The 24,669-nt window shown below is 38.2% G+C and overlaps 1 protein-coding gene across 1 annotated transcript in view; it reads left to right on the forward strand.

Annotated features, from left to right (window-relative positions):
* The window catches only part of LOC113084027 (PC4 and SFRS1-interacting protein-like), a 48,043-nt gene that overhangs the window by 22,500 nt on the left and 874 nt on the right, over positions 1-24,669 (forward strand). Inside the window, exons 5-6 of the mRNA XM_026254759.1 lie at positions 22,884-22,967; positions 23,908-23,991. Coding sequence (XP_026110544.1) covers positions 22,884-22,967; positions 23,908-23,991 — 168 coding nt within the window. The remainder of the gene's footprint in view (positions 1-22,883; positions 22,968-23,907; positions 23,992-24,669) is intronic.

Consider the following 24,669-nt stretch of genomic DNA (forward strand, 5'->3'; position numbering starts at 1 on the left):
GACTTGGCAACCATGCCAAAAACAAAAAAAACAAAACACGTATATTTTAACCCCGGGAAGCAATTTTTTTTTATCTGGGAACCTCCTGGAATCGCAATTAGTTCTAGACTTTTGAGAAGCAACTGGGAAGGATTTGTTGTGAAAACCTGGCAACCCTGATCTGAACACACATGCTGGAGATATACTTCTAATTACAGGAGCGTCTTTTTCTGATGAGATGTGCATGAAAATCGCATAAAATTTTTTGCACAGCCCTATTAACAATGATAAATACCTATATTTTGTTACAGGATTTCCCTGTATTCTTTTATAACATCGGTTAAAAATACAACTGATCTTTGTTTGTCCATGTTAGAGCAAGTCAAAACTTAACTGCCTTTCAGTATTCAGTGTTTTTGTTGCTCTTTTTTTAATATTTCTGTAAATTTTCAGTTCATGTATATTGCAGTCTTTGATCAAAGTTTTGAATGATCAGCTGATCAGGGGATGTCGAGTTTGAATAACTCAATTTATTTGGAAGCAAGGTTTTACAGGTCACAATGCAAACAGGAGAAGCCTCGTGTTTATTGTCATTATGATCGCAGATGACAACATCAAGCATCAACCAAGGATCAACCATGTTTATGTAGGCTACTGCAGGCTATGGTTAATTAACATTTGCCCAGTTTAATATGGAGTGGCACTGAAATGTAGACCTTTATTTATTTATTTTTTTTGACTTGCATTGTACGTGACATGAGAACAGTCCACAATTTAGGTTTGTACATTAGCACTGACTCACTGACATTAGCTAGTTTTAGCCAGAGATACCTTGCTGAAGAACAAGATGACATTTATGTTTTGCTTGAGCAGAATAAATGAATTTGAATGGTTACGGACATTTTGTCTTGTTTGCGTTCAGAAAATGGAATGGAATAAAATTAATTCCATTGCCCATCCTCTCAGGATACCTGAAATCAGTGATTCAATTTCCCCGGGCACATAATTTTTCCATTTTTGTAGCATAAACTTCATCAAACTTCTAGTGTTTCTCTATTGCACTTAAATCTTAAAGATGTCTTGAGTTCCGCTCCCCATGCAACTGATACTCGAGTGCCATTGGCTCATCTGCATTTGAGGGGAGGAGCTTACCGATAGGTCAATTAATCTAGCTGTTTAATCCTTCCTTGTTGAGTCATGTAGTACTATCATATTCTGGATCAGGAGATGACTACTCTTCAATAAAAGTTTAATTGATTTGAGATGGGTGAGTTTGACAGTGAATCTTTTGGTGCTTTTCCACTGAGTGGTACGGCTCAGTTTGCGTTTCCACTGCAGTTGAGTGTGGCTTTAGAGTGGGCAGGATTATTCACATCATTATTATTGTGCTGTCTTTACTGCCACTACTCCTGAAAAACTTTTTCATTCCGTGTCACCCCATCAAGCTCTTGCCGGATCCGCTTCGACGAAACAGCCATTTTTGGTTGTTAAAAGAGGTGTGCTTGTACAAAACAGTTGGGTTCAATCCTTCGCTGGCCTTGCTGATTTAAATTATGTTCTGTTGTGTTTGTGTCGCAAGTTCAGTGGCGCAGGTAGTGGCAATACTCTTTGGCCAATCAATGATCAGCGGAGATTACACATCACGTTTTGGTAACTGTACGGTTCACTTGGAACCTCGACAAAGGTGGTACTAAAAAAAGTACCAGGTACTGTTCGCGCTATTTGACTCTTCTGAGGAAGAGGACAGGTTCTGTCAGTAGTCATCTGCAGCTAACCGAGCAGTAGCTGGGGTATTTGGTGATAGGACTGGAAATTATTACAATCAAGCAAGGCAAGATATGTGGTTGGAATAGTGAGTCTACAAAAGCTAGCTCTTCATCTTCAATTTTAGACTTCAGACTTTTAGTACAATGATCTAAAGGTAAGGAGGGAAACAGTGGACTTTTGTTTCATTATCTCATATTATTGGCCAAAAAAGGCCAAAGTTTTAAGGCAAAAGTTTTGCATCTTGTGATGTCATCGGCAGGATTGATTTTGGAATCAACAAAATGCCAGGTCATAATCTCACTACAGTCAGTCAGTTCCTATATCTCTGCCACTCTTGTGTGAAAAAAAAAAATTCTGCTTGCATCAATGTCAACACTACTGAGATCAAGTGACAAAAGAGACAGATTGGGACACTAAGCTCTGATTCAAACAGGTTTGCCAGCTGAGCTCCAAGGCAGCACAAAGCTCTGGGTTTGTTGGTTACTGCATGTTGATTGAAATTGTGCAAATGACTTTAAGCTATTACCTAAATGAACTGCGAAAAGAAAAATCATGGATGGAATGGTCCTGAGAGTGCTGTACAAGCTTGCGGCGCCATCTGCAGGGAAGTTCAAAGCGCTCAAATGTTTCAAAGCGCAACTTTCATCATTAGAAACATTTATAAAAGATATGTTTATTTCTAATATGCTGATTTGCTGCTCAAGAAACATTTCTGATTATTATCAATGTTAAAAACAGTTTTTCTGCTTAATATTTATACTCAAACCTCTGTATAAGATTTTTTTAAAAAGAGCAAAATTAATAATTTTACTCATGCATGAAAGCGACAAAAGATGAGTGAATCCATTTAAAATGTTTTCTATTTAATAAATTAATTAACAAATGTAATTAACATTTAACAAATGCTAATAAATGCTGTTCATTCAACTTTATATTTATCAAAAAATCCTGAAAAATAAAGTGTATCACCATTTCCACACAAAATATGAAGAAGCAAAATTGTTTTGAATATTGTTAATTATCAGAATTGTTTCTCGAGTCAAATAAGTTGTAATGATTTCTTAAAGATCATGTGACACTGAAAACTGGAGTAGTGATGAAGAAAATTCTGCAGTATTATTTATATTATATGAATTATGTGTTATATTATTCAAAATAAATTGTGGTTTACTTTGCATCAGAGCATTAAAAGTGGTAGCGGGGGTAGGCTGGATTAATATGCAATGTCAATATTTTCATATGTTATGCCTATATTTTAATTTTAATTTTAAAATTCCTTTAATAAAACATGCATTTTTGTTTTTCGTTACCTGTCTTTTATTTTGACAGATAACTTCTTGGGAAAAAGACATTTGTCTTTAAACTGATTAAGAAATTGTTGCATGTTTAAACGTGAAGCACTGTATAATTTCTTTCACATTATTTATGCCTAATTAGCCTAAAACAAGAAACAAATAAATTAAACCTGCACGATTTAGCTAAATCTTTGAAACTCTAAAGAATCAGTGTTAATTTTGACACTAAATTTAAATTTAGTTTTAGTCTTAGTCTTTTGACTATAATTCTTTTTAGTTTTAGTCAAGTTTTAGTCATCTGATTTGTTTTAATTTTAGTCTTATTTTAGTCGACTAAAATTGCTTGGTATTTTAGTCGACTAAAATTGCTTGGTATTTTAGTCGACTAAAATAAGACTAAAATCAATAACAGATTTACTAGACAATTTTTTACAGCTGGTATAGGAAACAAACTTAACCAAAATATATAAAACACAAATTCAACTTTATTTCAACACAACTGTGTCTTTATTTCGATTCAAAAGCTTTTATGCAGCAACAAACACTGTCATGATAATGTAAACAATAACTAGCTGCCAATTGACCATCAATAAAAGAAAAATAACGTTAGGTCCAGGCCCTTAAAGCTTACAGCTGAGCTGAACAATAAGTGCATACATTTAAAGTAAATATTTAATAAGTTGGCAGCTAGGCGGATAAAAAAAGTAACAAGATTTTATAAGGTATTCATTTGTCTAGCAATATTGTATGTTTTAAATACTACAATATTGCTAGATTAGTATGTATAATGATAGGATGTGAACATTCATGTTTCACATGACTAATATAGAAATATTTGTGATATTGTCAACAAGTAGAACATTATAAAATATACTAAACATTAGTATTAATCAAATGTATTTATCATGATATTACGTATTAGTATTGTGCTCGCATCTAATTTGAAGAAGGGGCTATTTTACAGTACTTTTCAGTTCGTAATATTTAATGCTACAACATCTACGCACTGCACTATTCCAATTTTGCTTAGCTCAATAAACAAAAGAACATCGTTGTAAAATTACATTTGAGAAAATGTCCGGGTGGCTCGTCTGTAAATGTCTTTTCAAATTGGTTGTGTTCTTGCCACGAATGAGCGCTCTGCATGCTTTACACTTTTTGTTTTGTTCGTCGTCAAACGTGAAGTGAGCTGTGGACATTTTGTCGCTCTTTTAGACAGTAGGGACTTTAAGCAACAGCTGCGAATGGAACGGCTACAGCGACCGGAAGTTTGCCGTCACACCGCTGTAGCCAAGAACGTAAAAGTCACTAAGCAACGGTAAAACAGAACAGCGCAACGCAGCATTAATTCATTTATTGAGATCCAAAAAAATATATAATTTAAAAAAGCAAGAGAAGGATTGCTTTTGGCGTTAAATGACAATCTTTTGTCAGAAGAGGAGTTTTTAATATTGTATGATGTAAATAAGTCTAAAAACATAACATTTATTTACCTAACCTCTCACGTTGTAGCGACTCCGGCAAATCAGCTGTTCTCCCGTAGTAGACCGTTAAATTAGAACGTCACAAAGTAGCAGTTAAATTCGCGCAGGCGCAATACAACGCCAGAATGGCGTTGCCGTTCCACCAGAGGCTGTTGCTTAAAGTCCCTATCACCTCTACGAATGCCGATTTCCCGGTAGCTCATAAAAACTGAAAACCTTCGCTTCACGTCTCAATAAGTCAGGCTCTGATTGGTTCTCTTCTCTCATGCAGTCTGTTCTGTTTTGCCGGTTCTTTTGCTCATTCCTCGCATCTCTCCCGTCTGCTGATTTGATTTTCGTCACAGTCTATTTTCGTCTCGTCCTTTATTCGTTGACGATAATGTCAATCAATTTAGTCATAGTTTTAGTCTCCATCAGTGCCTTCTATTTTAGTTTTCGTTTCGTTTTCGTCGGCAAAAATATATTCTTGACGAAAATAATGACGAAAATATTTAGTCAACGAAATTAACACTGTAAAGAATGGATCGATTAATAAACCATACTCATGTTTAACTTAAGTTCTCTCATTATAATCAACAAAATGCGCACAATGTAAAAAAAAGAGCTTTATTAATTGACAACTTAAGTGATTTTAAAGGGAGCCTTCTTTACTTGCTTTTAGTGCTGGGCCATACCATATGGCCTAAAAACAGCCCATCATGCATCTAACCATCCACTCAGCGTTAAGAGCTGTTCAGATTAAAATTTAGTTTTTTTTTTTTTCTTATATAACTTATTTGTAAATAGAGCAGTCACTGTCTGTGTCTACACCAGACGTGAGAGTTGGCATCTGTTCCCCACTTCAAAGTGTGTCTAAACTTGATGACATCACACTATAGCAGACATGGGGACTTGTGACTTGGTGACTTGGACTCGAGTCGACTCGAGTCGCTATTTTTATGACTTGAGACTTGACTTGGACTTGGAAGTTAAAGACTCGGGACTTGACTTGACTTGAGAGACGATGACTTGAATGACTTGAGTGTTAATCACATCATGTTTTCAGTTTAAATCTAAAATATATAAATTATTTTTAAAAATAAAGTTGATTACTCAGCTGGAGTGCAGGCTGAGAATAGCGTCGTGACTGGATCAGGACACTATCATCAGTCATGTCCTCTCTACCTTACGCACACCACGCCCACTTAGATCAGATATCATATCACATCACATCAACATGTCAGCCAGAGGGTTACCGACGGTCATTGCTTTTGTCTTCAATAATTCGCGCCTAAAAACGCGTGGAAAACGCTGGGTGCGCCGCTTTCTCCTTCTTTCCAAAGCGCTCGGGCAGTTGCGCCCCTGAGGCGTCTGCCGTTGCTAAGCAACCATGACGAGCTCTCTCCGTGACGTGCTCTCTCCATGAAGACGCAGAAATTTCAGCAAAGGATAAATGGATTTGCAGCTCTATAAATCGCTTGCAGTAGCTCTGCTACTAAATTTATTTCAAAATGGCAATCCATATACCGCTATGATCAGCTGTTCCTTCATCTTGGCTGAGCTTTCAACGTTGTTACGGGAAAAAATGAAGCTGATTGGTTAGTTCTTGTCACATGACCCGCGGTGTGCTTGCGGCTCTCTGAAAAGTTGAGATGTATTTAACTCGATGCGTTGCGGACGCGCCTGGAAAAAACGAGCGCGTCGCACCGCGTTGCTTCCATTATGAGCGCGCATACCGCGCGCCTACATTGGAAATAACGAACTTGCGCGCGCAAAAGACGTGCTATGTGAACGTCCCCTTACGATCCGCTAGCAGGCCGTCAAAAAAAAAACGCGTTCCAAAAAACGCTAGGGCTGGGCTAAGGGGGCTTAAACCGAATATATACACAGTGGGGCTCGAAAGTTTGGGCACCCTTTGCAGAATCTGTGAAAATGCAAGTAATTTTCAAAAAATAAGAGAGATCATACTAAATGCATGTTATATTTTATTTAGTACTGTCCTGAGTAAGATATTGTACATAAAAGTTATTAACATTTAGTCCACGACAAAAAAAAAAAAAAAAAAAAAATGCTGAAATTATTGAAATAATAATGAAAACTTTCAGAATTTAAAGATCTAGGTAAATTGTACATAATTTGTGTACCTGGAAACATACAAGTAACTTCTGTTGCTTACGAAGGGCAGAACTAAATGGAAAAAAATTATATTTCAACAAAATAAGACAAATTTGGCCAGCTTCATCGTGTTCAAAAGTTTTCACCCCCCAGCTCTTGTTTCCTTCTGGAGCATCAGTGAACGTTTGAACCTTTTTTAATAGTTGTGTTTGAGTCCCTCAAATGTATTCAGTCTGAAAAGATGCATTTCAAAATCATAAAGTCACTGCTTGAAAGGGTTCAAATATGAAAAGATGCTGGTAAACTAAAGAATCTGCAGGACCTTAAAGATTTTTCTGAAGAACGCTGCTCAGTTTAACTGTTCAGAACAAACAAGGCACTCATGCACAACCATCAAAAAACAGAAAGACAGTCGAGGATCATCAGGTGACCACACACAGTACTAAGAACCAAGGGTTCCCAAACTTTTGAGTGGGGTTATTTTAATAATTTCAGCATTTTTTTTGTCTTGTGGACTAAATGTTAAAATCTTTTATGTACAATATCTTACTCAGGACAGTACTAAATAAAATATAACGTGCATTTAGTATGATCTCTCTTATTTTTAGAAAATTACTCACATTTTCACAGATTCTGCAACAAAGTTTAATGTTGTATGTAAACTGTGTTTGAGAGAGAGAGAGGTGTTCAGAGAGGAGTCTTTTGGATGTTTAGCTGTTATTTGTTTTATGGACTCAATGTTGAAAATGTAAATCATTTCAAACACTGTTGGCAGAAGTGAAAAATAAATAATTTTATGAAGTTACAATTTTGTTTGATTCCATGATGTATTTTACTGAACATGAGTATTTACAATGCAAATGCAAATTATTTTAATTTACTGACAGTTACTTATATCTTGTCTTTTAACTTTATTAAAATCAGATTCTGCAGGTAAAATTACAATAATAAGGTGACTTGACTTGGACTTGACTTGACCTACTACTGGACTTAACTTGACTTGACATAGCTTGTGACTTGACTTGACTTGCCCAAGAAAAAAATACTTGGGACTTGAGACTTGCACATGTGTGACTTGGTCCCATCTCTGCACTATAGTGTCAAATAATAATAATAATAATAATATATTTAATTTATAAAGCACTTTTCATAGTTAACAAAAATCCCAAAGTGCTACACATAAACAAAATTAAAAACCAGAAAGAAAACTTAAAAAGTTAGCAAAAAGTAAAAAATGCTTGTTTAAAAAGAAAGGTTTTTAGTTCTTTCTTAAAGAACCAGTAATATGAAAATTCTAAGCTTCCTATCACTGTTTATAAGTCCTGTACAATAGGTTTAAATCCATCCAAGGTTAAAAAACATTGTCATTTTGTCAAAATATCACTTTAAAATTACCTCAATTCTCAGAGATCCCCAAACGGTTCGCGCGAAGCTGTTCAAAAGATTCAGTTTCCTTAAACCCCACCTTTCGGTAGCATACTGTGTTCTGATTGGTCAACTGACATAGTCAGGTTTGATTGGTTGTTCCGCACACAACTTCATGGTAAACAATGCGTTAGCATATTTTTGGGGTGAATTATGTCTTATTCCTCTCATCGCGAAGCAAACAGTAAAATAAAAAACTTGAACAGTCTCGCTGCTTTTTCTTCTGTGTGGTCGTATTCAAGCCGCGCGCTTCAGTTTGAATCTGAATAGCGCGTTCAGCGCGGGGGCGTGGTCACATTAGATATAATCAAGGGAGACGGAAAAACGGACATTGCGTTGTTTTCATATGGATTACTTTATGACAGAATATCTGTTAGCAGCACTTATTTAGTTTTAAAGAAGACATGTCAAGCTTTCTATAGATATCTCTCTCATGTCTCTTCGTTGAGTATTCACGGAGTTACACTTCATTTTAATGACGTGTTTGTATATGAAGATCAGCGCAGAGAAAGGCTGCAGACAGCACACATACTGATAAGATGCTCGGGAGAAAACAAACACATAACTTCATAATCATACTTCGCGTTGTGATTCGTAGATGCTCGTTGGTCTAAATAAAGTTGGTAATGAACCCTCTTTTATGGCCATTAACGCTTTGAAAATCCCGCCTTGTACTCACCGAGATTAGAAAAGCAGTCATCAGTGAAATGTTGTGAACACAACAAAAGGGATTTGTTGTACTGCTCTGGTATTGTGGTAAAAATGAATTTTAGCCATTGGTTCTTCTGATCTTCATTATTTGGCAGTGAAAATAAAACAAACTTGCCTTTACAATTAAAAACACACTGTCTCCTCGACATGATGCTATCACACCAACCAGAGCGTCTGTGTGGGGGGGTGGGGCAGGTCAGAGCTTTGTTTTCCCCAAGACGGTAGGCGGAGATTATTATGCAAAGTGTTCCTAGTGACGTACATAGAGATGGGCAAAAGATTTTAAATCTATAACGACTCGTTTCAGCGATTCAGAGTCGACTCCTTACTTTAGAAGCCAATAACATTATAAATCGTGTACTTTTTGGTTTAATTACTTTGCACATTGTTTACACTGATGGACAGCTACATCATACACTGTAATACAGGTAATTTTTGATTTCCCATCTGTGTGGCTCTTTAAAAGAGTCTATGGCTTGAGGAGCCCTTAGGTTTTCTGGAAGGGAATTCCAAAGACGCGGTGCGGCTTAGCAGAAGGCTCTATCCCCCATTGTGTGGAGCTTAGTTCTGGATGGTTAAAGAAGGGCTTTGTTTCCAGAACGGAGGTTGCATGAAGAGTTTTGAGTTGCAAGTGGTTCCTTTAAGTAGGGGGTGCATTTCCATGGATGCATTGATGGGTAAGTAAGATGATTTTTTAGTTTATCCTGTATGAGACAGGGAGCCAGTGGAGTGAGTGAAGGATGGGTGTGATATGGTCATTTTCTTATCCTCATTAGGATCCTGGCAGCACTGTTCTGAATGTGTTGTAATTTTTGTAGACTTTTGCTAGGAATCCCAATAAGGAGAGCGTTGCTGTAGTCCAGCCTGGAGGATACAAAAGCATGGACAAGTTTTTCAGCATCTGACAGACCAAGTGTGGGACCGAGTTTAGCAATGTTCCTGAGATGATAGAAGGAGATCTTACACAGATGTTGTTTTGACCAGAGAAGGTGATGTGCGTTATAGGTGATGACTGGACCTGGTGTGGTGTACCAACTAAAATAGCTTCTGTTTTGGAGCTATTTAGCTGTAGGAAGTTTGCCTTCATCCATGCCTCAATCTCCTCAAGACAGGAGCTCAGAGATGACAGAGTGGCTGTAGATGAAGTGAGGTTGGTTTTTATATATAGCTGAGTGTCATCGGCATAGCAATGAAATTATATTCCATGCCTGTTGATTATGTGGCCAAGGGGAAGAGTATAAATGGTGAACAGAATCGGGCCGAGAACCGACCCTTGCAGGACACCACAAGTGACTGTATGCGTCTGAGACTTTACACCTCCCAAGGAAACATACTCTGTTCTTCCAGACAGGTAGGACTGGAACCAGCTCAAAGCAGTGTCAGAGAGGCGGAAAGAATGATGGAGACGCTGAAGGAGGATATTGTGATCAACCGTGTCAAAAGCTGCAGATAAATCCAGTAGAATGAGGACCGATGGTGTGCCGGTATCAGCGGCCATCAACAGGTCATTTGTGATCCTGATCAGGGCTGTTTCAGAACTATGAGCGGAACGGAAACCGGACTGAAATTTTTCAAAAAGGGAGTTTGAATTTAGATGATCCTGAAGATAGGCAGCAACAACTTTTTCTAGAACTTTGGACAAGAATGGAAGGTTGGAAATAGGCCTGTAGTTTGCAAGAACTTCAGGGTCTGAAGTGGGTTTTTTTAGAAGGGGTTTGATGACAGCAGTTTTAAGAGCAGATGGAACATGACCAGTATGTAGAGAATGGTTGATGACTTTGGTTATTAACCCTTTGAAGTCGATTAACGCATATATGCGTTTTGAGTCATTTTCTCCGGATAACCCCGAAAAGAACTTAAATTACACTCTCAGTTTTAATCGTACAGATAAGAGCAATACATCAATCGAATCTGTAAAGGGTCTACTTTTTTGGGATACAGACATAATAACAAAACACCTTTGTGCACTTTTAAAATAAAGATAACAAACAAGGTGCGCTGTCTGCAGCCTTTGTGTGCTCTGATCTTCATTTACAAACACGTCATTAAAATGAACTGTAACTCCGTGAATACTCAACGAAGAGACATTAGAGAGATATCTATAGAAAGCCTGAAATGTCTACTTTTAAACTAAACAAGTGCTGCCGAAAACAAATATTCTGAGATAAAGTAATCCATATGAAAACAACGCGATGTCTATTTTTCATGTCTCTGTTCATTATATCTAATGTGACCATGCCCCCGCGCTTAACGCTGTAACACCAATGAGCGGATGGGATTCAACCATCTGTTCCATATTAATGAATCCTGACCCTTTTGACACATTCTACACTCAAAGACCAGAACGTGAGTTAAAGAAAAAAAACAAGGACTTTCGTTTTACAACCCTCTTACAACATAACTCACCACCCTGGGCGCCGCCATGACGGCAATGTCCTGGCGTGGATGAGAGTTATAACACCTCGGAGACTATCCAGAGATGCGATATCGAACTTCAAAAGGGAAGACAAACACCCCCCCTTCTTGATCGCACATTCCAGTGAAATAGATGCACACACAGTCATGAGACGCACACATTGTATTGTAGTTATGTACTCTTTAGTCTGTTTTTATTAAATCCTATAATTTGCTTGAATTGAATTGTTTTATTGCTCATTGAGATCGAAGTCCCTGAATCGTGTGATCTACGCTACGAGCTTTGTTTTATATGAATTAATTTCATTAATCTTAATAGTACAGACACAGAAAATATAGTTTTTTCCTGATCAGAAGATTAATATTTCTTGGAGTTTGTAAGAAGGGTATTTTTATTGAATTTTGATAAGGAAGTCTAGCTTCCAGTTTGCTACCTCTAAATCTATTTTAATGTCTCCCTTTTTGTGCTCAAATGTATGTATGCGGCATAGTGGAATATATGAATGTTACTGTGTGTTTAATGCAAATTTTATATGCATTTAGTTAAGAATAACTCTGTACCTTTGGATACGGGATTGGTAAAATCATAGTTCTTGGTGTCTGTATAATCATAAAAACACGACTGTAACGAATCTTGATAGCAATTTACAAAAAGATGCATTGTTTCAGAGGAACGATCTTGCTTAAGAAAAATGTTTAATCTTGGCATTGACATAAATTAGACCAGTGGGCGGAGATCAGCAAACAAAGAAGATTTTTCCCGCCTTAGTTTGTTTACACTTCATTGGTACTGAAAAATAGGTGTAAACCTAGATTTACGTAAAAGCTCAGGGAAACCTGTATTCTGGGCATTCCGCCAGAGAGAAAAGAGGATTCCCAGCTTTGCAACCGGACTTCAAGAAGTTCTCCGTTTATTCTTCTTTACTTTTCGTTTCATTCTAGTTTTTTTTTATTGTCTTCTGATATTTGACTTCGTTCAATTGCCTTCACGAGCCAAACGAACTTAAGTCTAGTCATCTTTTGGCAAAGTTTACCTTCGCGTTAACCATCGAGCTTGCGCATCATCTGCTCTGGAAATAACCACGCTGAGGCCGCACGGACCGGACAATTTGAGCGCAGCTACACACAAGAGCCAGATCAAAGCAAGTACTTTCTTATATCGCAACTAAAATTGCTGTTTAAGGTTGTCTAGGCTATTCCGTGTTTGTGAAATTATTCAATGACTTGGGGTCTCTTGCAAAGTTAACTGTTTGAAATTGTCACGCTGAGATTGGTTCTCACTTTCACTTTCTCCCCCCCCCCCCTCTCTCTTTTTATCTCGCTCTCTCTCATTTATCTAATTATTATTCTTGTTCGTTTACCTTGTTTAAAATTGTATTTTCGTTTTGCTATATACTCATATTTACTCCGTGTGAATTGTAGTTATGTACTCTTTAGTCTGTTTTTATTAAATCCTATAATTTGCTTGAATTGAATTGTTTTATTGCTCATTGAGATCGAAGTCCCTGAATCGTGTGATCTACGCTACGAGCTTTGTTTAATATGAATTAATTTCATTAATCTTAGTAGTACAGACACAGAAAATATTGTTTTTTCCTGATCAGAAGATTAATATTTCTTGGAGTTTGTAAGAAGGGTATTTTTATTGAATTTTGATAAGGAAGTCTAGCTTCCAGTTCGCTGGACGAACAGATTGTCTAGAGTAACTTAAATTAATTCTAATAAAGGTTACCTTTAAATGATTAAATATTCCCTCTTTGGGTAATTTAATATTTGTAAGCAATAAGCACGTTATATTCATAGACTCATGAATATTCACTTCATTTGAGTTAATTATTCCCCAGAAAGTGATTGTTGCTACAACGCGCTATTCAGATTCAAACTGAAGCGCGCGGCTTGAATACGCCCACACAGAAAAAAAGCAGCCAGACTGTTCTTCGAGTTTTTATTTTATTTTACTGTTTGCTTCGCGATGAGAGGAATAAGACATAAATCACTCCAAAAAGATGTGATTTGGTTGAGGATTTGAGAAATGGATTTCCTCAGAAAAAAGAATGAAGCACTTTATTCAGCAGAGATCATAAACATGACTAAGTCTATTTTTATCTATTTGTACTAGTTTACACATAACGTGTAAACATTTTACTAGTTAGACTTTTTCCAAATACCTTTTCCAAACTATAATTCCTGACTAAATGTATAAGCAAGTGAAACATTATGAAGTTTCAATAACAATATACAATACTATACCATTCAAAAGCTTGATGTAAATAATATAAATGTGACAAATAGAGATAACTCTAACAAATGTAAAAACAATGCAGTTCTTTCAATTTATTCCCCCTAAAAAAACCTGAAAAATATTCTCAGCTCTTTTCAACATTAATAATAATAATAATGATGATGATGATAATAAATGTTTTTTTTTTTTTTTTTTGGTAGAAAATAAGATTGTTAAAAGGATTTCTGAAGGATTGTGTGACTGAAGTAAGGATGCCAAAAAATGTGTTTGAAAGTAAGCTTTGATTGTCCCTAATAAACTGTTTAACTGCTCCCCCAAGTGGATATTAAATTATGTTGTGGGATAATTAAATATATTCTTAATAAACTACAAACATAAAATTATATAGATTTATTTTATTCTCACATTCTTTCTTGTAAGTCCTCCTTCACAGTGTCACAGATGAATGAGAGGCTCATTATGCAGCTCATTATGCGGCCCTTTGTCTTCTCTGGTGTAAATCACAATGATATTCATGATAGTTGACACCTACTCGCATATGACTTTTACCAACAAAAAAGTGTCTTAGAAAATTTTAATCAATATATTGTTTTCTGTAAAAGAGTAAACAAGATGATTTTCACATAATTTATAAAGAAAAATTCTAGGCTACAAGCTCCAGTTCTCAACAATCCCGGGAACCAATGTTATGTATGTGTTTTATGGCCTTATTCAAGTGATTTAACATTTTTAGTTTTTCACTAACCATGCATAACATTTTTTTTCTCAAAAATACAATCATGTACATACATGCATTTCACATATTATTATAGCCCAGTTTGTGCTGATTACAGTGATATTAGACTTTAACCATTTAGATATTTATAAGAAACGGAAAAAAGCACAAATATCAGGGCATGACAAAACTTCTCCAGGCCCCAAAAATACCCTTAGACTCCAGAGGGTTAAGGGACTAAGAGAGCTGATGTGTGTTTTCACCAAAGCTGTGGGAAAAGGGTCCAGCGCACCGGTGGAAGCTTTCATCCTGCTGATGATGTCTTCAACTTGTTGATTAGAGATTTCAGGAAAACAACAGAGAGGCTGGAAGGTCCCAGGCTGTGGGTCGGCAGTGGGGACAGACAGAGCAGGAGTGTTGGAAAGGAGAGAGCGGATGGTCTCAACTTTTTTCCTGAAGAAGGTGATGAAGCTGTTGCATTTCTCTTCTGATGTGTCATTGTGTGAAGTAGTTTGTGGCTTTATGAGATGATTTATTGTGGAGAAAAGCTGCTTGGAGTTTCCCTGATTTTCACTAATGATGTTTGAGTAGAACTGTGTCCGTGCTTTTTTTAGTGACATTGAGTAGGCCTTCTGATGTTCTTGATAGGCTATTTTGTGAACAGTAAGTCCAGTTTTTGAAACACGCCGCTCAAGTACACGCCCCGCTGTTTTCATTTTCCGTTCTGGAGTGAACCAGCGGGATGTACGAGAGAAAGTGACTATTCGTGTTTTTTCAGGTGCATGGAGGTCCAAAATACTGCTCAGAGTGCTATTATAAAAGTCCACTGATTCATTTACAAATGTGAAATTTGCTGATGGGATTTTCAGGAGGTCCAAAGCCAAAGTGTCTGGGTTGATATTTTTTATCTTTCTGAAATGGATTTGACGTTTTGGTTTGATGTAATGAGAAAAGTTCACCTCCACTGAGATGACTTTGTGATCGGACACCCCAAGATCATATACCAGTAGATTTTCAATGGGGGCAGAGTCAGTAATGACCAGGTCAAGTGTATGTCCTCTGTTGTGTGTTGGGACATCAACATGCTGTTTGAGATTTAGACCATCCAATAGCTGTAAAAAATCAACTGCTGGGTGGCAGGAGGGGGTGTCAACATGAATGTTCAAATCTCCAAGTATAACAATGTTAGCAGATGTGGTACAGAATGAAGTGAGAAATTCATTTATCTCTGACATAAAAGCTGGATTTTGCATAGGAGGCCAGTAAATGAGAAGAATAGTCACAGTGAGGGGTGGTTTACATCTGAATGCAAGGCATTCAAAAGTGGACTGTTCAGGCAGAGACAGTGGGGTGAGTTTTAAGTCACTGCGATGTAGTACTGCTAGGCCACCACCGCGACCCGAGTGGCGGGCTTTTTCCAGGTATTGATAACCAGGAGGACATGCTTCATTTAATGCAAAATATCCCTCTGGCTGATGCCAGGTCTCAGTAAGACACATGATATCAATATTCCTGTCCAATATGTGGCTGTGTATAAGACAAGATTTATTTGTGAGATACTGTGTGTTAAACAGTTCTATTTTGATGTTTGATGGAGTAGTATACTGTAGAGAAAGAAGTACACTGAAATCCACTCCACATTTTATGTTCCGCTCCGTAGTGACTGGTCTTATGCAAGTAGACTTCCCAACGCTATTTGTTCCAGGTAGAGAGGCGTTCCGATGACTTAGATGCCGTGCGACAATGCGCTCGCTTGACCAAAGTGATGGAATGGAGTCACCGGATTGAGAGAAAACAAACTTTCTACGGCAGCTTCTATGGATGTAGCAGAGTCGGCTTTGAAGTTGAAGTTGTTTAATGGCTGGAATATATATTGGACTGATGTTTTTCCTTAACTTAAGCAGTTGCGGGATGGAGTACGCCATCACGCCTCTTGTGTCTGGTGTAGGCCCTGCGTGCATTTTTTAATAGGTAATGTTACAGCCCTGCTTGTTTTTAATGTTCCGTCCAGCCCTAAATCATCTGTATACCCTCCCAGCCTCCCACTCCCACCTCCTCCTAGACCAGTCAGTTCCTCTGCTCCATTTCCACTGGTCCCCGTCCAGCCCTGAATTTTCAGTTTCTCCACTGGTTCCGTCCAGCCCTGAATTTTCTGTTTCTCCGCTGGTTCCGTCCAGCCCTGAATGTTCTGTTTCTCTGCTGGTTCCGCCCAGCCCTGAATCTCCTGTATTCCCTCCCAGCCTCCCTCTCCCTCCTCCTCCTAGACCTGCCAGTTCCTCTGCTCTACTTCCGCTGGTTCAGTCCAGCCCCGTATCTCCTGTTTCTCTGCTGGCTCTGTCCAGCCCTGATCCTCCTGCGTTTCCTCCCATCCTCCCTCTCTCATCTCCTCCTAGACCAGCCAGTTCCTCGACCTCATCTCTGCTGGTGCCAGTCAGTCCCAGCTCACCCTCAGTCAGTGCCATCTGGGCACTATGGTTCGCCGCGGGACTTCCAGTCTCCAGCTCCGCCTTTGGCGTGTGGATTCCCTGTCTTCCAGAGCCCTGGGTCCGCCTCAGTCGCTGGTGCCTTCAGTGCTGCCTTGGACCTCTGGACTCTCCGCGTCACCCTGGCTCTGCGGCTGCTCTGCTCCATCATGGGCTACTCACCCACTGGCGCAGTCTCCGTCTGTGAGCCCCCTGGTGTCTTCGGCTCCTCCTCCTCCACCATGGTTCCTCCCTCCGTCAACTCCACCGTGGATCTCCATCCTGGCTGGTCTCTGGAGCACCATCTGGGTCCTCCTGCTCCGGGCTACTCCCTGGCTCCTCCCTCCATCCTTTCCAGCTCCTTGCTCCATCTTTGCCTGCCCCTTGCCTGCCCCACGCCTGCCTCCAGAACCCCCACCCTCCCTCCACTGGTATTCCTCTTGCGGTGCGAGGACGCACCGTTCCGGGAGAGGGCGTACTGTTACATTCAGTGACTTTCTGTTTCCTTATTTGGTCATCTTCCTTTTCTTGTTTTGTTAATTGATTTATCCCCTCCTGTCTCCATTTCCCTGATTACCTCCCGTGTCTTTTGAGTTCCTCTTGGTTCGTGATTGATGTAGTATTGTTGTTTCTTTATGTGATGTGAGTTAAGTTTATGTTGGATGTGTCCTTGTTCCTTCGCGATTTTATCATTAAAATAAACCCTTTGTATGTTGTCTTCCTCGTGCACCTTCATTACACACAAGCTAAACTGTAACACATGCTCTTTGCATCACTGCAGTCAAGACATTTCAGTGCTGTTATATATGATGTGTGTAAAGGCTCTTCACTGTCATACTCCAGAGAGTGTAAAGGATTCTAAGTGGCTGGACTTTTTTGGGCCAGGCTCTTCACCCAAAGCTAGTTGGAGGACCTTGTACAAACCATTGAGATCCATGGTATAATAGCTACGAACAGACACAGAGCAAACATTGATCCACAGATAGGGGAGGGTTGCCCTTTCTGTGGACAATCAAGAACAGTTTTTCATTTATTTTCTGAATGTGAAAGGCTTGTTCCTCTGTAAACTATGGGAGGTTTTTACAAAAGTTTTTTATTTTTTTTTTTTTTTTTTTTATCTATGGTCCTAAATACAAACATTCCACAAGGGAGGTCGATGTATTATTAAATTTAGTTTTTAGCCAAGCAAAGTTGGCTATTTGGCTGTCACGCAAATATAAGATTGTTGAAATGGGGCAGACTGATGCTACTTTGGTTTTTAGGGGGTTGATAAAATTTAATAATGAATATAGAGACATTTTAAATACAGATGGGGCATTAATAATTATTTGTGTTTTAAAATACGAAAAATATTTCCTTTTTGATTTTCTATTTTGTTTTTTGTTTTCAGATTTTTTTTTACTTTATTTTTTTTTTATGTCTGTACAGTGTGTCTGGATTAAAAAAAAAAGTAGTACATGACCATGAGGCCTTTTAGTCTGCTCACAAACTTCTTCCAAGTTTATTATTAAAGGAGGGGTGAAATGCTCGTTTTCACTCAGTATCCTGTTAATCTTGAGTACCTATAGAGTAGTACTGCATCCTTCATAACTCCAAAAAGTCTTTAGTTTTATTATATTCATAAGAGAAAGATAGTCTGTACCGATTTTTCCGGGAAAAACACGACCGGCTGGAGGTGTGACGTGTGGGCGGAGCTAAAGAATCACGAGCGCCAGTAAGCTTTTGCGTTGAGAGCATTTGGAAGCTTGAGGACAAAACCAACCAAAGCAAACCAGGGCTAACAGTCAGATTCAGCGTATATCTATGATCCAGAATCAGATCCAGAGGCTGAAATTTAACAAGAGCAGCATCAGCAACAACGTCTCTGTGTGGTATGTACTGAAACTGTACATATTTGCTTAGCGGTTTTGAAAAATGACTAAGTTCCACTTTGTCGTCTTTTTTTTTAAGCTGTACATGTGGAAAGTGCAGTTTGATGACAACATCGCATGTTGTTTACTTGATGTGCTTAAGCGCCGATAGCTAAGTTAACAACACAGAGATATTTGAAGCAGTTTTACTCACCGCATGCGGTTCCAACACACGATCGTGACCCTTTTTCATTGGGACTGCATTATCCTTAAGAAATAAACTATGTGCAAATCCGGCGTCAAACGGGGCCTTGTTTGTAAAACAAGCATCTTCAAACGCAGGGGAACAAACACTTGCAACAACTCCGTTGATGCTCTGTAAAAATAAACTCCATCCACTGGTCCCTTAATGCTGTTTCTCTTTTGGTAATCTGTGCAGGGTTGTCTTGCCCTGGCAACCAAAAACACACTCTTTTTGTGACATTTCGCGACGCTCTCGCTCTGATCAGTGAAGTCTGTTGTGCTCTCAGTGCTGTGCTCTACGGGAGCGCGCGCTCTTCCGGCAAACGTGCCCTTAGGACCCATATAAGGAAATTCCGCTCCATCTAACGTCACACAGAGCCATACTCGAAAAAAACTTTCCGAAACTTGTGACAAACCGGAAGGAGTATTTTTGGAACAGAAATACTCCTTCAAACGTACAACTTAATTTTTGAAACTTTGTCCATGTTTAGCATGGGAATCCAACTCTTTAACAGTATAAAAAACTCAGTATGCATGAAATAGCATTTCACCCCCCCTTTAAATCCACACATTATATAGTTGCATTGCAAGGGGTGGTGTTTTAGTTTATCCAATGAGATAGGGATTGCATATGTGTTGAGTATGAGCCAAAACAACAGGTTAGATGAGGTAAGCATATGATCTAAAAATACTAGACATAAGGAATAATACTGGCAGTGGGACTCTTCAACTTTTAGTAAAGGACAAACTAAACCTAGTAACCTGGACCTACAAAAGTCCCCCACCATTCTTCACCGATTGTAGTGTATGTATCATCTGCGCATGCGTGTATAAAGGAGGTGGGAGCGAGACAGAAGAAATGGAGTAAGAAGGGAGGAGGGATTGCAAAGAGGCAAATTCAAAAATATCTGATAGAGATCATGATATAATCGAAAAGTGGTGATTAAAGAGATGTTAAAAGTCAAAGTCTCTCTCTCTCTCCTCTGCCCCTACCGTTAAGTAACTAATGCATTGTTTTACTTGTTTTTGACATATCCAACCATACTAAAAACTTTCCAGTGATGAAATGTATATTCACTCGACAAGCTCGCTCATCTCAATCACTGCCCGCTCAATCCACTTAGCATGCTTTTTTAGCTTGTTTGGTATTGGGGCATTTTAACGAGTAGGAGTACAGGAGCTCAGTATAGTGCTCAGTATCAGTTCATCCCTAATAATTGATTAGTTGTCAGATTATTTTTTTATATTAATCTGATTAAAACCCCTATTTTCTTTATTTTCATTTTACTGACAAAAACACTATTCCACATTCTGCCCAATGTCCTTAAAACAAATGCGCCAACTGAAATGTGCCAACTGAATGCTGAATGTTTAGCGTGTGCGGGCCCCTTCTGCAAAAATGGAAAGGCTTGTGTGAATTTGTGACATTTACAGATAAGGATATAACCGTTAACGAAAAGTTTTTTGCGCCGAGGACGCACACACGTATCTGTCAAAGTGACTGACAGGCAAGCCATTTCGAACGCATCAGCTTGAAGCTTAAAATAAAGATTTCTCATGTATTGTGCAGCTTGGATCACATACTTTTACTGAAAGAGACCCGACTAATCGATAATGAGAATCGTTGTTGATGATCTTCATTATTTTGAAATTATTCAGTAATTTTTCTTTTCATTATTACTGATTTTATCGATTGGTTGTTGCAGCCCTAGTATAGTTTATAAAATCTTGCTTATTACTTATAAAGCCCTGAGTGGTTTCATGCTGAATACACGAATATATGAGAAGTAATAATTAAAGAATTGTAAAGATTAATTTTATAATACATAATATAGAAAATATAATAAGAATATTGAGAAATTTAATAATTTGGAAATTTGAATACACCAGTATTAATTTTTTTTTGGGCCTAATTCTTATGCATAGTATGTCTGTACATACAAGCTCCTGTCACAGAGACAAATTCCTTGGGTGTGTAAATAGAACAGGAAATAAAATACTTTCACTACATACAGTATTGTTCAAAATAATAGCAGTACAATGTGACTAACTAGAATAATCAAGGTTTTTCGTATATTTTTTTATTGCTTCGTGGCAAACAAGTTACCAGTAGGTTCAGTAGATTCTCAGAAAACAAATGAGACCCAGCATTCATGATATGCACGCTCTTAAGGCTGTGCAATTGGGCAATTAGTTGAATTAGTTGAAAGGGGTGTGTTCAAAAAAATAGCAGTGTGGCATTCAATCACTGAGGTCATCAATTTTGTGAAGAAACAGGTGTGAATCAGGTGGCCCCTATTTAAGGATGAAGCCAACACTTGTTGAACATGCATTTGAAAGCTGAGGAAAATGGGTCGTTCAAGACATTGTTCAGAAGAACAGCGTACTTTGATTAAAAAGTTGATTAGAGAGGGGAAAACCTATAAAGAGGTGCAAAAAATGATAGGCTGTTCAGCTAAAATGATCTCCAATGCCTTAAAATGGAGAGCAAAACCAGAGAGACGTGGAAGAAAACGGAAGACAACCATCAAAATGGATAGAAGAATAACCAGAATGGCAAAGGCTCAGCCAATGATCACCTCCAGGATGATCAAAGACAGTCTGGAGTTACCTGTAAGTACTGTGACAGTTAGAAGACGTCTGTGTGAAGCTAATCTATTTTCAAGAATCCCCCGCAAAGTCCCTCTGTTAAAAAAAAGGCATGTGCAGAAGAGGTTACAATTTGCCAAAGAACACATCAACTGGCCTAAAGAGAAATGGAGGAACATTTTGTGGACTGATGAGAGTAAAATTGTTCTTTTTGGGTCCAAGGGCCACAGGCAGTTTGTGAGACGACCCCCAAACTCTGAATTCAAGCCACAGTACACAGTGAAGACAGTGAAGCATGGAGGTGCAAGCATCATGATATGGGCATGTTTCTCCTACTATGGTGTTGGGCCTATTTATCGCATACCGGGGATCATGGATCAGTTTGCATATGTTAAAATACTTGAAGAGGTCATGTTGCCCTATGCTGAAGAGGACATGCCCTTGAAATGGTTGTTTCAACAAGACAATGACCCAAAACACACTAGTAAACGGGCAAAGTCTTGGTTCCAAACCAACAAAATTAATGTTATGGAGTGGCCAGCCCAATCTCCAGACCTTAATCCAATTGAGAACTTGTGGGGTGATATCAAAAATGCTGTTTCTGAAGCAAAACCAAGAAATGTGAATGAATTGTGGAATGTTGTTAAAGAATCATGGAGTGGAATAACAGCTGAGAGGTGCCACAAGTTGGTTGACTCCATGCCACACAGATGTCAAGCAGTTTTAAAAAACTGTGGTCATACAACTAAATATTAGTTTAGTGATTCACAGGATTGCTAAATCCCAGAAAAAAAAAAATGTTTGTACAAAATAGTTTTGAGTTTGTACAGTCAAAGGTAGACACTGCTATTTTTTTGAACACACCCCTTTCAACTAATTGCCCAATTGCACAGCCTTAAGAGCGTGCATATCATGAATGCTGGGTCTTGTTTGTTTTCTGACAATCTACTGAACCTACTGGTAACTTGTTTGCCACGTAGCAATAAAAAAATATACTAAAAACCTTGATTATTCTGGTTAGTCACATTGTACTGCTATTATTTTGAACAATACTGTATAATACATATGCACTATTATTGCTTGTGTAAGTGTTTTCTATTCAGCTTTTGTCACTGTTCATTTCAATGTATACACTGCTAAGGAAGACTCCAGAGCTGAAATCTAGATATGGTAATAGATATTTTGTTTTCGACACTTGAAAAGTAGGGGTTTAAAGAGAATGAGTCATTGAATGAACAATTCAGACACCATGAAAAAAGATGATATTATGTATATTAAGAGAAGAAAATGACCTTGGATGCTTATGAACCTATTGTAGGAGACCTACAATTTGTTGTTTGAAGTTAGTGTAAAAAATTAAAGGTATGAGTGCAGATATGGTATTTACACTATAGATGAAATTTTGAACCAGATGTTTATGTATTTGTGTTCTGATGGTTTGCATTTGTGTAATGCCTTGTGCCTTGTGTGGGGGCAGATCTCCTGCATGAATTTGTGGATTGCACTGTGCAGATTTGTGGGAAGTTTGTCACTGTGCTTACTGCATATTTGTGCATAAATTGTTGTTGTAATTAAAAAATGGTTAACAGTTTATTCCCAAAACATTGTGCAGATAATGAATACTGGAGCAGTTCCTGTCAAGGACTTAAACAGCAGTCAAGAGGGGGATGATGAGAAGAGGAGAAAGTCTGCTCAAGTATGTTTTTTTCAGTTTCTTTAAAAATTGTATCCTGTATGTCCAAAACTTGTGGAATGGGTTGTCATAAAAGGGTCATTAACTGAGAAATCAAAATTCCCTTGTTCTTGTCAATGGGCTATAAAAACGTTCTCTAAGTTTTAGAACTCAAAACTTTCTTATTAGTCTAAAAACAGCTTTTACTGAAGCCAGTCTGCCAAAACAACGTGAGTGCTATGTGCCACTTTATAATGTAATAGTGTAGCTAAACCATGCCTCCACAGAAGATCAACAGCTGCTTTGACACCACTGCCAGTTTAGACCTGCCCATGATTCTACCGGTTTATTTAGAATTTAAAATTTAGAATCTTTAATTTATCTAAACTGCATGTCTTTGGGCTGCGGGAGGAAACCAGAGCACCCAGCGTAAACCAAAGCTGACATGGGAGATCATGAAAACTTTGACAAGAGCACAGTAATTTAATGAAGACTGAAACTAAAAGAATATGCTGTGATGACTATATTGAATCTAATATCGTACCACATAAGTGTAACTGATTTTATTATGTGATCATTATTGCTTTGTCTATTACAGATTGTTTGCACTGAGTATTTATGCCTTTTTCACCTAAAACAAAGCAGCATCCATCTAGGAAGGATGTAGACTGTCAGACATACACAACTGTTAGCCAATAATACCAACAGGCATTTATTTCAGAGTCTATAATCTTCTACACCTATTCAAACCAAGGGTTCTGAAGAGGGGGGTCAAAACAGGACAGAAAATAGCCTGTAACTTCTCAGTATGATAAATGTCTTGATAACATTATAAGTGGACTTCAGACTTTCAGAGAACAGTGCAAAAAAATCAAAACAAAGGCAGTTCATGACCTCTTTAATGACAAAAACTGGCATGTTAATCACCTGCATGCTGAGGCCTTGTGTGTTTGATATTATGCAGGTGGCTGGCAGTGATGAGGAGGAGGGGGAGAAAAATGAATGTGGTGACATGGAGGTTTCTGATCAGGGACATTTGAAAGATGAAGTATGTACTCTTACAGTGTTGTTGAGGTGCAGAAGCTCTGTGTTGTAATGTTTTACATGCAAATCAGATGTTTGCAGCAGTGAAAAAGAGCAGGATAAAATCTAAGTATATTATTTACCATATTTTTCGGACTATAAGTTGCACCTAAGTATAAGTCACATCAGTCCAAAAATACGACATGAAAAGGAAAAAAACATATACGAGTCGCACTGGCCTATAAGTCGCATTTATTTAGAACCAAGAACCGATAGAAAACATTACCGTCTACAGCTCTATTTTTTCAGTGGTAGGCCACAGGAGCACTGAGCAGCATAGAGTGCCCTCTCCCGGCTATAGACGGTAATGTTTTCGCTTGGTTTATTTCTCTTGGTTAATGGCAAAATAATTTTGATAAATAAGTCACACCTGACTATAAGTTGGAGGACCAGCCAAACTATGAAAAGTGCGACTTATAGTCCAGAAAATACGGTATATACATTATTGCCCACTTTATTTGGTACATTTGATCAACTGATAAATAACTGAAATATCTAATCAGCCAATCGCATGAAAGTAACTCATTGCATTTAGGCAAGATGATCTGCTGAAGTTCAAATCAGAATGAGGAAAAGTGACTTTGAACATGGCATGTTTGTTTTAGCCAATCTGAGTATTTCATGAACTGCTATTCTTCTCGGA

Source organism: Carassius auratus, unplaced genomic scaffold (genome assembly GCF_003368295.1).
Source record: "Carassius auratus strain Wakin unplaced genomic scaffold, ASM336829v1 scaf_tig00039592, whole genome shotgun sequence".
NCBI classification, from domain to species: Eukaryota; Metazoa; Chordata; class Actinopteri; order Cypriniformes; family Cyprinidae; genus Carassius; species Carassius auratus.